The sequence below is a fragment of the Hordeum vulgare genome, chromosome 4H, assembly GCF_904849725.1.
Source record: "Hordeum vulgare subsp. vulgare chromosome 4H, MorexV3_pseudomolecules_assembly, whole genome shotgun sequence".
NCBI classification, from domain to species: Eukaryota; Viridiplantae; Streptophyta; class Magnoliopsida; order Poales; family Poaceae; genus Hordeum; species Hordeum vulgare.
The window spans coordinates 562905559-562920070 of NC_058521.1; the positions used below are offsets into that span (position 1 = coordinate 562905559).

The window sequence follows — 14512 nt, forward strand, 5'->3', positions numbered from 1 at the left end:
ATTGTTATGAGTTATATATTTGATTATACTTTTATATTATGTTCCTTAGTGATTCATGCATGTTCTTCGTTGCTTTTTGTTGCTTTTGCCAAGTAGTAGATCGTAACTCCAAGAGGGAGCGTTGTGCATGATTGTGTGTTCGGGCCCCTCGATGTCTAGCTTGAGTGACACAAACATGAGACTAGGATGTGCTTGTTGCCACGAGGGAGAAAACAACGATGCTTGTGACCACGGTTGCAAGGATTGTTTACCTTACACATAGTTCGTTAATGTAATTGTCCGTTGGTTTGAGTTTACAATTTGGGTGGGGCTCACAACTTAATACCGGAGAGATGTTCTGGATAGATATCTCAAGGTGGATGATTAGTAAGTAGATGCTTATGAATAAACGGTCTACTTGTCTTGGCATACTGCCCATTACTATTGAACATCTAACTATCAAGGAGCATAATTAGCATTGCAGTGCGATCGTAATTCTGTCAATTGCCCACTGTGATTTGTTTACCCTAGCATAGTTGTTTATCGTCTTTTGGGAGAGAAACATCACTACTGAACGTCATGTGACTCCGGTTCATATCACCATCATTGTTTACACCTCCACATTTACCGCTTGCTTACTTTTCCGTTGCAATCACTATTACCTTCCCGCTTGTGTTTTGATCCTTTGCAAACTACAAGGCTGGAGAGATTGACAACCTCTCTGTACTCGTTGGGAGCAAAGTTATTTGTTGTGTTTGCAGGTTCATGTCTTCTGCTAGCGCCAGGGTGGAAGACACCTACTTGTTGAGCCTAGGAGCCCTCCTGGTTCGATAAACCTTACAGTCTTCGTGTAAGGAAATTTGCTGTTAACTACATCTCCACCTTCTACTTGGGGTATCCAACGAGGGGTGACAAGTATATACATCACCTCGTCATCATCCCCCAACTGAACTTGTGGTCGAAAACTGTCAACGCCTTCAGCCGCATCCATTGAGCATTCTTGCCACTGCCGTCAGCGAAGATAGTCCTAGAGATAACATACCACATGTACACGCGAGCATAGGTCTGGATCACACCGTCATTCGCGTCCTCGGGACAATTTGCAAAGTTGGCTGAAATTCAAGTGAAAGCAGCACCAGTCGGGACTCTATCTTTCTTCCCTCCATCTTGTGCCTCCTACTCTGGAGGTGACATACCAATAAGGGCCTCCATTTGTTGCCGTCATTCCTCAGAATCAGTGCTCATACAAAGAGGCTTCCCCTCGATTGGAAGTTCGGTGATCATGGAAAGATCCTGAAGAGTCACTATCATCTCTCTGGTCCGGAGGTGAAAAGTATGGGTCTCCGACCTCCACCGATCAGTAAGTGCAGTGATTGCCACATCATTCAGGTTGGGCGTTGACAGGCTCACAAGCTGAATGAATGAAAGGAGTCGTGTCATCTCGATGTATGGTGTGTACGGCTCATCGCACGACATGACAGTCGATGCCCCGTGAGACCGAATCTTCAAGGACATAAGCTTCTGCAAACATAGAAGTGATATGATTATGATTTGATCTTTTTAAATAAATACAATACATTTAAAGATAATAGTATCTTGTAGTTACCATCCCCTTCTCCGACATCAAGTAGGTTCAGTGTTCAACGTCATAGGCATCATTCAAAAGCCACATCATCCTACATATTACAAAAAATTAATCGTCTAATATATTAAACAACTATACAAGAATACTCATTTGAATAATCATCTACTCATATAGGAATACTCATCTAACAATCTAAATACTCATCTAGCAAATATAAAATCAACGAATATTATAAATTATGAATCCTAAATACTCATCTACGAATCCTAAATAATCATCTACTCATCTAGAAATCCTAAATACTCATCTACTCATTTAGGAATCGTAAATCACACCTAACTTTTCATATAAATTTCAAATTCAAGCAAAACATAAATCTCATCCTAACTTATAAAAATCTGAAAAATGTGCACTATTTTTTAGATAGAAAGATGGCAAACGAAGAAGATTATCTTTTAGACAGATTTGAGATATAAATTCGCGAAAGAAATCCACTGATCTGACGGATTTTGAAGAGAGGATTGCGAGGAGGAGATGAGGCAGTCGGGGACGGCCTCTAGGAGAAGAAAACGAGCGGGGGTGGGGATGAGGGGGGGGGGGGGGGGAGCCGGCCCACGGTTGGATAATTGTTTGTGTGACGCATAAGCGCTTGACGTCACACATGTGTAACGCCTACGGTTAAGGCTCCACATTACTGGAGGTGGGGTGGGGTCGGACGTCAGCATGGCCGGATGAGTGACGCCTTCGACTAAGACGTCACATAGTGTAGTATGACGTCTTATTGTCGGATGTCACATAAAAGGGTTATCTCAATTTGTGTTTTAAGATCAAATTTGTTGATTTTGCCGCTAGCCGACAGGGAAGCGGTTGCGTGCCCGTCCCGGTCTGGCCCTGTCATGTCCGATTAGGCGCCGTGGCCAGCCGCGGGACGGAGACAGGGAAAGGGAATGGTCTATTGCTTTGGCCTGCAGTCTGTCACGTTTCGGTGGTCAGACCTGATCCGACAGTGACACACAGCCGAGGGCAAGGGCATCAAATGCTGAGAGAGACCATGCCCGTTTTCTATTTTTCCAAAATGAAAAAGAGGAAAATCTGATCATACGGTGAACTGACACACCTTATCCAGAACCGCACCTTATCCAGAACCGCTCACCTGTCAGCAATACAGCGACCGACATTGTTTGCTCAAGTGCTATTGTGCTAACCACGTTTTCCACGCGGCCGACATTGTTGTTCATTTCCGATTTAGCAGCGCAGCAACTGAGCGTTCCTTCCGCGGATCGACGATGATCGTCTCCTTCATCCAAGCCTCAGCTCGCGCTGAGCCGGCAGCCCGGACGCCGCTCCACGCAATGCTTACTACTCTCCTCCTGGCCGCCGTCTCCATCCTCGCCGCCGCGGCATCCACCCATCATCCGCACCCGTTCGACCCCCTCTCTCCCGCGGAGCTCATCGCCGTGCGCGACGCCGTGCTCGCGTCGCCGCTGGTCCCGGCCCGCCCGCTCACCTTCCACTACGTCGGCCTCGACGAGCCCGACAAGCCAGACGTCCTATCCTACGCCTACGGCAACCCCACCTCCTCCTCCCACTCCGCACTGCCGCGACGCGCCTTCGTCGTCGCGCGCGCCGGCGGCCAGTCCCACGAGCTCCGCGTCGACGTCACCGACGCCGCGGCGCCCGCCGTAATCGCGCACGCCGTCCACCGCGGGGCCGGCTTCCCGACGCTCACGCTGGACGAGCAGTTCGCGGCGGTCGCGCTGCCGCCCGCGCACCCGCCGTTCGTGGAGTCCGTGCGCCGCCGCGGCGTGGACATGGCCGACGTCCTCTGCGCGGTGTTCCCCGTCGGATGGTTCGGCGACCTCCCGGCGAAGGAGCGGAGGGTGGTGAAGCTGCTGTGCTTCGTGGCCGGGGCGACGGCCAACTTCTACGCGCGGCCGCTGGAGGGCGTCACGCTGGTGGTGGACCTCGACCAGATGGCCATCGTCGGGTACAAGGACAGGGTGGTGCTCCCGGTGCCCAAGGCCGAGGGGACGGATTACCGGGCCGGTAAGGCCGGGCCGCCCTACGCCGGCCGCGCGCCGGCGCCGGGCACGGTGGTGCAGCCCGAGGGCAGGGGCTTCGACATTGACGGCCACTTCGTGAGGTAAATAACGTACTCATGCACGTTGAGTACTACTCCCTCTGAGTTTAGATTATTAAAGTAGTATTTTAAATATTCTTATATTAATTTACTGCGGGAGTACTTCCAAAATCGATGTCGAAATCTTGTCGCGGGGTTTAATTATTGCCATGTGAATAGCAAACGGCGCGAGTGTGACATTTTGTCCTGCTCGTGCAAAATACTCATACTCCCTCCCTCCGTTCGAAATTACTAGATACAAAAATAAAGAAAATAAATGTATTTAAAATTAAAATGAATTTAGATGTATCCATTCCTATTACAAGTATTTTGAGACGCAGGAAGTAATTTTTAGCATGGTGATCAAGGTATATAATTATACATGTATTAAGAAAAAAATAATTTTGGCTAAATCAATGAATGATCACAAGTAAATCATTTAGGCTAAGAAAGTAAGAGATTATCGAAATCGAAAGATTGATATTTTTTTTGCTTTACAAGGACAGATACATGCAATCGAAGTAGAGATGCTTTTCTTTTCTCTAGATGGCTAAAAAGATTTTTTGACGAATTATAAAAAATGCACTTTACAGTGTAAACTTCTGTTAAAAAAGAATCACACCACATTATAAGAAAGAAAGAAGTAATTTGTTGCTTGTTCAAACATGAAAAATATCAACATTGGGGTAAAACACGCACGCCCACGACGATAACGACAAATAGTACTTCCTCCTCGTTTGTGATTTGTCTAGATACATATGTATCTACAACAAACAATCGAGGGTGATAGATAACGACTTCCACTAATCACCAGTCATTACACATGACTGATGACACACTACATCTGAATAACTCAAGGTGGCTCGCAGCTTGTCTCATTGTCCGGCTGGGATTGATATTTCTCAACAATCGACTGAGAAATATTATTTTTCTTTTTCATACAATGTCATTATTAAAATTACAATTATAACTATATAAGGTCACTAATATCAATCAAGATACTTCCTCTATCACAGTTTAGAAGATATGATTAACGTGTATTTCTATAATGGACAAGGTTTACAACGTATTGCATTTAATTCTAGTAGTTAATTAGTACTCTATTATACTATTTTTATATGCATGTGCAGTGTGAATGATATTTTTCAAAACATCTCATGGACAATCAATAATCACTTAGGTTTCCGAAAAATTTCAAGCCACCATCTAAACTGTGACGAAGAAGTAAAATTGATGAGGTTTCTCATACTAGCAATCGACGACATCATTAATATTTTATACATGCATGCAATGTTGAGTAAATAGGCAATTTTCCGAGTGTATTAATCCACGAGATAATAACTAGCATGGCATTGACTAGACTAATGACGTGCTGATTTTGAACTAACATAGCACATACTACGCATATACTCCCTCCGTTCCTAAATATAAGTCTTTTTAAGAGATTTCATAATGGGACTACATACGAAGGAAAATGAGTGAATCTATAATTTAAAGTATGTCTATGTATATCCGTATGTAGTCCCCTAATGAAACCTCTAAAAAGACTTATATTTAGGAACGGAGGGAGTAGTTGATGCATCTATGCAAGCAAGTAGTACTGCTAGGATAAATAGGAACATGGGGATAAACGAGTCATACCCTCCAATAGGCCAGTTGGCCGTAGCAGCAGCGTTGGCGTTGGACGCAGCCGTAGCAGCATCATCCTCTGCCCTCTTCTTCTCAGCTTCAAGGGCGAGACGATCGGCCTCGGATGGTGAAGACATGGCGATGACGAGGACAACGCGGACGTAGACGAAGCAGACGGACGGAGGCGAGCAGTCGAGTAATCGCTTCCCAAAAACCTAATCGCCCCTCTCCCGTACAGGAGCCGGAGAGGCGGGGGTTTCGGAGGCCTGCTCTCTCGTCGACCGTGTACGCGGTAAACGGGACGGAGTCGTCGGCGACAGCAGCAGTAAAAGGAACGAACGCGTGAGGCAGATGCGATCTGATTCTCGTGACGGCTAGGGTAGGCGTTAGCCTGCTTATAAAGGCGGCTCGGCGGAAAGACGTGGGCCGAACCCACGTCCGAGTCGGTAACAGCCCACGATCCGACGTCTCGGATCGTGCCGTGTCCGTTACGTATTCTCCGTTCCTGACCGACAAAAATAAGCGCGTAGGTATGAGCTCGGTTCGGCTCATTCCCGCAACCCGCGGCGCGGCGCGTCGCGTCGTGACGAGGCGTGGCGAGGCGGGCGGTGGAGGAGGAGTGCGCGAGGGCACCTTCTCTTCTCACTCTCCAATAGCATGTGGAAGAGAGACCCTTATAAAGGGGTCCAACTTCTCCTCCACTAGCGGGGTGGGACTAAACTTCCCACCACCTTGTCATGCCACCACCTACATGGGGCCCTTGGAGATTTTTCTGAAATTCTCTTATGGGCCTAAGGCCCATCACTAATTTCAACAATCCCCACAAGATCTCAAGGGCACATCGTGTTCCCACGTTCCAATCACTGTTTTAATATACCAGCATTTCAGTGAAGACCTGTTAAGGTTGAGCTTCACCTAGAGCAAGCAACTACACTCCTTTACAACTGAACAATGGACTATGCCTTGAATTGTCAGTTTGGCGTAAAGAAGCATTACCACAAGTCCTACTAGTACTAGGCTACCAAAGGTGACCCCTCGGGTGGAGCATATTAGTCACACTCCTGGCCTATTCATGAGTTTACTAGAGATCACCCAAATCTCATAGACTGTGACCAGCAGTCAAGCTCATATAGGTGTATTCCTCCAAAGATCACTCTATAAGACAGCATCTTGCTTACCCATAAGCTTGAGAACACCTTAAGACAGTAGTCATCCTACCATACAGTATCCGAGAGCATTGCATCTCCAACGGAGTGGGTTAGTAAATCTACTCTCCTCAGTTCACCACTGGCTTGTTTTCCCAGGTCCTACTTCACGGGATCTCCGATCATATAGGTCGGGTTACTACCATGGCAACTCATGTGGGTCTCATACCCATCTCCCTCGATGCACTATCTATCACAACACGTGATAGCCCTTTAGTAAAGGGATCTGCCAGATTCTTAACCGTTTGGATGTAATCCAACGCTATCACTCCGGAGTTTCTCAAATGTCTGACAGACTTCAATCTCATTCTTATATGTTTGTTGGACTTCATATTGTCCTTTGAACTCTTCACTTTGACAATAACCGTCTAATTATCGCAGTTCATAAGGATAGCCGGAACCGGCTTCTCAACCACAGGTAAGTCCATCAAGAGACCTTGAAGAAATTCTGCTTTGACACCAGATGTGTCTAATGCTGTTAATTCTGCTTCCATTGTCGATCTCGTTAAGATCGTTTGCTTGCAAGACTTTCAGGAAACAGCACCACCCCCAAGAGTAAACATATACCCAGTAGTGGCCTTCATCTCATCAGCATCAGAGATCCAATTCGCATCACTATACCCTTCAAGTACCGATGGGTATCCCATATAGTGAAGTCCGTGGTTGACAGTACCTTTCATGTAGCGCATAATTCTTTCAACAGTACGCCAATGAACGTCGCCCGGGTTTGCAACAAACCAGCTAAGTTTGCTCACAGCAAACGCGATGTCAGGCCTCGTTGCGCTAGCTAGGTACATAAGCGAACCAATAATTTGAGAGAATCTCAATTGATCTATAGTTGTGCCTTTAAACTTTCGAATAAGCACACTAGGATCATATGGTGTTTGAGAAATTTTGCAGTCTGGATATCTAAAGCGACTCAAAATCTTGTCAACATAGTGGGATTGCAGAAGTGTAATCCCACCCTCATCATCTCTCAAAAGCTTGATGTTCAAGATAACATCAGCCACCCCAAGGTCCTTCATCTCAAAGTTTTGAGAGAGAAAAGACTTAACCTCCTCAATTACTTTGACGTTGGTTCCAAATATCAGTATGTCATCAACATACAAGCACAATATAACTCCTTCGCCCCCACCATGGCGATAGTATACACATTTGTCAGCTTCATTAACAACGAAGCCAACAGATGTCAGAGTTGTATTAAACTTCTCATGCCATTGCTTAGGTGCTTGTCTCAGACCATATAAAGATTTCAGCAACTTACACACCTTTCCTTCCTGACCTTCTATCACAAAGCCATCTGGCTGTTGCATATAGATTTCCTCATTTAGCTCTCCATTCAGGAAAGCCGTCTTAACATCCATTTGATGAACGAGAAGACCATGAGAGGCCGCCAATGAGAGTAGTACTCGAATGATGTTCAGTCTAGCCACAGGTGAATAAGTATCAAAGAAATCTTCTTCTTCTTTCTCGGCATAGCCCTTGGCCACAAGCCTAGCCTTGTACTTTTCAATCGTACCATCGGGCCTAAGCTTCTTTTTGAACACCCACTTGCATCCCAATGGTTTGCAACCATAGGGACGATCGGTGATTTCCCATGTCCCATTAGCCATGATGGAATCCATCTCGCTACGGACCGTAGCTTTCCAGTAATCAGCATCTGGAGAAGCATACGCTTCTGAAATAGAAGTGAGATTATCATCCACGAGGTATACGAAGAAATCATCACCAAAGGTCTTTGCAGTCCTTTGTCTCTTGCCCCTACCAAGGGTTTCCTCATCATCCTCCTCGGGATTGTCATCATGTGTTTGTTCATAATATTCCATAGGAATGGCAGGCTCAGGAGTTATCTCAGATTCCTGTCTAGAAGTGCTTTGCATATCTCTCATGGGAAATATATCCTCAAAGAATGTAGCATCCCTCGACTCCCTTATTGTACCGACCTTCACGTCAGGTACCTCGGAATTCACTACTAGAAATCTATAGCCTACGCTATTCTTAGCGTATCCCAAATTAACGCAGTCCACAGTCTTTGGTCCAAGCTTACACTTCTTGGGGATCGGTACATTGACTTTCGCCAAGCAGCTCCAAGTACGTAAGTACGAGAGCGTTGTCCTTCTCTTCGACCACTCCTCGTAGGGAGTGACCTCATTATCTTTTGTAGGAACTTTATTCAGGACATGACACGCGGTCAATATAGCCTCCCCCCACCATGCCTTGGATAAACCCGATGTATCTAACATGGCGTTAACCAAATCAGTTAGAGTACGGTTTTTCCGCTCGGCAACCCCGTTTGATTGGGGTGAATAGGGAGGCGTCCTCTTATGAATAATGTTGTGTTTCGCACAAAAAGAATCAAATTCGTTTGAGAAGTACTCTCCACCACGATCATACCAGACTCGTTTCAAGTTGATTCTCAACTTCTGACTTATAGACTTTAAACTAGTGTAGAGCCTCATCTTTAGTATTTAACAGATACACATAGCAATATCTAGTCGAATCATCTATCAATGTCATGAAATATTTATTTCCACCTTTAGTCAACACACCATTCATCTCACAAAGATCAGAATGTATGAGTTCTAATGGTGCCAAGTGTCTCTCCTCTGCAGCCTTGTGAGGCTTGCGAGGTTGCTTTGCTTGCACACACGAATGGCACTTAGAACCCTTGGCTAAAGTGAAAGTCGGGATTAAATTCAGTTTTGCTAGCCGCGACATAACACCGAAACTTATGTGACAAAGACGTGAATGCCAAACTTCAGATTCATTAACACTCGAATGAATATTGTTCACGACTTTATTACAAAAATCTACGAGGGAAAGGCGGAACAGACCTCCTCACTCCTTTTCCAACAAAAAGTACATATTTCGTAACTACTACTTTATTAGACTCGAATACCAACTTAAACCCTTCTCTACACAGAAGGGAACCACTAACGAGGCTCTTCTTGATGGCGGGGACATGCTGCACGTTCTTCAGCTGCACGATCCTTCCTCAAGTAAACTTCATATCGACCTTGCCAACACCAAGAACAGAAGCACTCGCGCCATTCCCCATCAATACGGACCCGCGACCGGTGGCCTGATAAGAAGAGAACAATGATATGTCAGCACACATATGAATATTTGCACCCGTGTCCACCCACCAATCGGTGGACTGACAAACTGAAAATACAGTAAGTAAATTACCGTACCCAGATGCACCACTTTCATTGTTGCCCACAATCATATTGGCAGACTTGGAATCCTGCGCCGGCTTCTTGTACTTGTTTGGGCATTTGTTCGCCCAATGTTCCTCTGAACCATAAGTATAGCAGCCATCTCCCTTCTTATTCTTCTTGAAGGGCTTCTTTCCCTTCTTCTTGAAGTCGGTATTCTGTTGGACAGAATTCTTTCCCTTGGGCTTGTGGGAATTGAAGTTCCTCTGATGTACCATATTGGCAGCAGAAGAGCTTTCCACCGCTTTTCCATTGGAGTACTTTGCTCTCGAGTTCTGCTCAACACTCAGATGGCCGATGATGTCCTCTACTGAGAACTCACGCCTCTGATGTTTCAGAGTAGTAGCAAAGTTCCTCCAGGAATTAGGGAGCTTAGCAATTATACAGCCCGCGACAAACTTGCCCGGCAAATTGCACTTAAGAACCTCATGTTCTTTAGCTATGCATATTATCTCATGAGCCTGCTCCAATACAGAACGGTTGTCAACCATCTTGTAATCGTGAAACTGCTCCATAACATACATCTCACTCCCAGCATCGGTGGCCCCGAATTTAGATTCGAGCGCCTCCCACAAGTCTTTGGCAACATGCATATGTAAGTATGCATCAACCAGCTTATCTCCGATCACGCTTATGACTACTCCAAGGAATAGTACGGTGGCCTCCGCGAACATCTTCTCCTGTTCAGGAGAGATCGTTCCCGTTGGAGTGACACCGACTACCCAGAACACGTTCATAGCCGTGAGCCATAAGGTGGTTCTCGTTTGCCAACGCTTGAAATAAGTACCGGTAAACTTGTCCGGTTTCAATGCAGCAGCAAAACCATTACTCAAAAAATTCCTACACAAATTAGGTTTTTGGATTGTTGAGTAAATAGGCAATTTCCCGAGTGTATTAATCCACGAGATAATAACTAGCATGGCATTGACTAGACTAATGACGTACTGATTTTGATCTAACCTAGCACATACTACGCATATAGTTGATGCATCTATGCAAGCAAGTAGTACTGCTAGGATAAATAGAAACATGGGGATAAACGAGTCATACCCTCCAATCGCCGGCGGCAGCAGCAAGCGCGTAGGTATGAGTTCGGCTCGGCTCATTCCTGCGACGAGGCGGGCGGCGGAGGAGGAGTGCGCGAGGGCACCTTCTCTTCTCACTCTACAATAGCATGTGGAAGAGAGACCCTTATAAAGGGGTCCAACTTCTCCTCCACTAGCGGGGTGGTACTAAACTTCCCACCACCTTATCATGCCACCACATACATGGGTCCTTGGAGATTTTTCTGAAATTCTCTTATGGGTCTAAGGCCCATCACTAATTTCAATATGCAACAATGAAAAGGTGGGTTTAAATGCATCGTATTAATCAACCAACTAGAAATGAAAGAATTGTCTTGTTATGCGTTGAAAAAAATACATACTAAATACTTCCTGTGTTTTAAAATTCTTTTCTTAGATTTATCTACATATGAATGTATCTAGTCACGTTTTAGTATTTAGATACATCCATTTTTAGACAAACCTAAGACAAGAATTTTGGGTCGGAGAGAATAGCACATCAAAGTGACCATTGAGCACATGTTTAGGCAAAAACATGTTTAGGGTGGAAATGTTTTTCTAAACCCACCATTACTAGTTTTTATGTAAAATTTTGAAATTTGTTTCGCATGTATATGAGCTACATTGAATTTCCATAGTACTATCAGATAAAACGACACGACAATGTCACTCCTCAAAAGAGATTTTTTTTTCGTGTTTGCTGTTTATAGAGAATCATTTGTGCTCAAGATTAGAAGAAAAGGGCACTTTCGCACTGATCAGTCATTTATTTCAGAAAAAAATACTAGACACTTTATTTAAAACTCACGGAAAAAAAAAAAGAAATAGACACTGACGGTTCTTGCTACTTCATAGATGGGCCAACTGGGAGTTCCACGTGGGCTTTGACGTGCGCGCCGGCACGGTCATCTCACTAGCTTCGATCCACGACGCCGAGGCCGGCGCCCGGCGGCGGGTTCTCTACCGCGGGTTCGTGTCGGAGGTCTTCGTGCCGTACATGGACCCGGCGGAGGAGTGGTACTACCGCACGTTCCTGGACGCCGGCGAGTACGGCCTGGGGCTCTGGGCCTTCCCGCTCCAGCCCGGCGCCGACTGCCCGGCCAACGCCGCCTACCTGGACGGCTACTACGCCGGGCAGGACGGCAAGCCCGTGGAGAACAAGAACATGATCTGCGTCTTCGAGCGCTACGCCGGCGACGTCGCGTGGCGCCACACCGAGGCCGGCTTCCCCGACCGATTGGTGACCAACCGGCCCTGCTCTCCATTGGCGCGCATGTACGTATTATGGCCGATCCTCTGATGCGCTTGGGCTGATGTAGATCACGGAGGTCCGCCCTGACGTGAGCTTGGTTGTGAGGATGGTGGTCTCGTGCGGGAACTACGACTACGTACTGGACTGGGAGTTCAGGACCAGCGGCTCCATCAAATTCACGGTATGAATATGATATGATCACTCCATCGATCTCTTCCGATGCAAATCGAATCAACCGAAGAACGAAAGCAATCAAATTTGATTTATGCCATTCTGCGTTGCACTTGCACTTGTAGGTGTCTCTTACTGGTCTCCTGGAGGTGAAGGGGACGGCATACACGCACGCCGACCAGATCACGGAGGACGCGCACGGCACGCTGGTGGCGGAGAACACGCTCGCCGTCTACCACGACCACTACGTCACGTACCACCTGGACCTCGACGTCGACGGAACCAACAACTCCTTCGTCAAGAACACCGTCGCCACCAAGCGCAACGTGGCCGGAACACCGAGGAGGAGCTACTGGACGGTGCGCCGGGACGTGGCCGAGACGGAGGCGGACGCGCAGGTGGACGTGAACGCGGCGCCGGGCGACCTGCTGGTCGTGAACCCAAACAAGAGGACCAGGATGGGCAACGAGGTCGGCTACCGGGTCATCCCTGGCGGCGCGACGGCGGCGTCGGTGCTGGACGACGACGACTACCCGCAGAGGCGCGCCAGCTACTGCAAGAAGCAGGTGCGGGTGACGCCGTACAGCAAGGCGGAGAAGTGGGCGCCAGGGCTGTACGCCGACCAGAGCACCGGCGACGACGGCCTGGCCGCTTGGAGCGAGAGGAACAGGACGGTCCGGAACGAGGACATCGTGCTGTGGTACACGGTGGGCATCCACCACATACCCTACCAGGACGACTTCCCCGTCATGCCGACCGTGAGCGGCGGGTTCGAGCTCCGGCCGGCGAATTTCTTCGAGAGGAACCCGTTGCTCACAACGAGACCGCCCGGGCTTGACCAGCCGCCTCTAGTGAACTGCTCGTGCACCGGTGATCCCAGATGACACGTCCCGGCCGTGCGATACAGATTTGGCATCATCATACGACAAATTGTAACGTTGGTGTCAGTTCTGTTGGCCTGAATAATGTTTTGGTGCTTCTACATCTCCTGTAGTGATATCAACACTAGAATGGTACCATGCTCCCGCTTCAAAAGTATCAATTTTAAATTTGTCAAAAAATTCCAAAACAAATTGTTGATGTCGACAAGACATGTACGTACAGCCTCCTAAAGAATACAGGTAAATCAAAAGGAGATACAAAAAATTAGAAATATACATGAAGAAAAAAGAAGACAAATTCAAACATGAATAATGACATTTTATATTTTGTCTTTTTGAACACTGTTCATGATGAACCTTTCTATTTTGTTACTCGATGTGTTTTTCGAGTTTTGATTTGAGCTTTTTATGGATTGTAGACGTATGGCTTGTGAACATCCTTACTTTTTTGTGAATTTTTTTTAAAACATTTGAAAATAAATTTTGAAACATGATATCAAGGTAACACCTAATGTGCGGTGGCACCTAATATTTTTTCCGTGATGTGGGGTCGAGGCATGTTGTGAATGGACTTCTACCTTGCATCACAAATAGTGTGCCCGGATTCGTTATTCCTTCATTCGTCACAGATTTGCTTTCTAGCTTGTCTTATTCTAGAGTTTACATAATTTTTTGTTTGGGTTATTCTTATTTAGAGTGCATCATAATGTTTTGTTTGTGTATCCAAAAAAGTTTCACCTTGTTTTTATATAGTCTTGTCATTTTTTTGGAAAACGTTTGCTTTCAACTGACCGATTTTCACGCCACATAAACCGCGTGGAGTGCGCGACACGTGTCCAGCCCCGCACATCGCTCGTAACAGCACGTTCTCTTCGTCTCAGCACGTTCTCTCCCACTCTTTTACTTCTTTTCCCCTTTCCTATGTCGTCACACGAGAGAAGGGCCACAGGGTGGCGCGCCACAGCATGGATGAGGAGGCCAAAGGCTAGTGTCGCTCGTCGCTGGTGCTGCAGCGCAACAAGGGCATGCCGGAGGCGGGCACCGCTCATCGCGAGAGGACGTTGCGTCCCCGTGGATCACGCAACGGTGATGGAGATGCAGTGAAGCCCAAGTGGTGCCGTGACCCCGTGGAGCTCGCTAGCAATAGTGCAGCAATGGCACTCTCGCCGACAACGATGATGCAATGGTGCTCTCGCCGGCTGCATCCGGTGCTATGTTGCAGCGCTCGCGAACGTCTATCGAAGGTGCAATGCAGCGTTCGGTGCTAATTGGATCTCCCTGACGCTCTCAGTCCAGCACAAGCAGTGCGCGACCTCATCAAGCTCGCCGGCTGCGGTGCTGCAATGGAGCTCTTGACAACGGCTCCCGATGTTGTGTTGCCGTAGGCGGTAGTCGAAGCTGCAACGCTC

At 47.0% G+C, this 14512-nt stretch overlaps 1 protein-coding gene across 1 annotated transcript; it reads left to right on the forward strand.

The window, feature by feature from the left end:
• Positions 1–2701: 2701 nt before the first annotated feature.
• On the forward strand, positions 2702–13291 carry LOC123449536 (primary amine oxidase 2-like). The gene is made up of 4 exons (XM_045126789.1): positions 2702–3707; positions 11655–12039; positions 12119–12232; positions 12348–13291. The coding sequence occupies exons 1-4, from the start codon at positions 2851–2853 to the stop codon at positions 13104–13106; spliced, it is 2115 nt and encodes a 704-aa protein (XP_044982724.1). The 5' UTR covers positions 2702–2850; the 3' UTR covers positions 13107–13291.
• The last annotated feature ends 1221 nt before the right edge of the window (positions 13292–14512 follow it).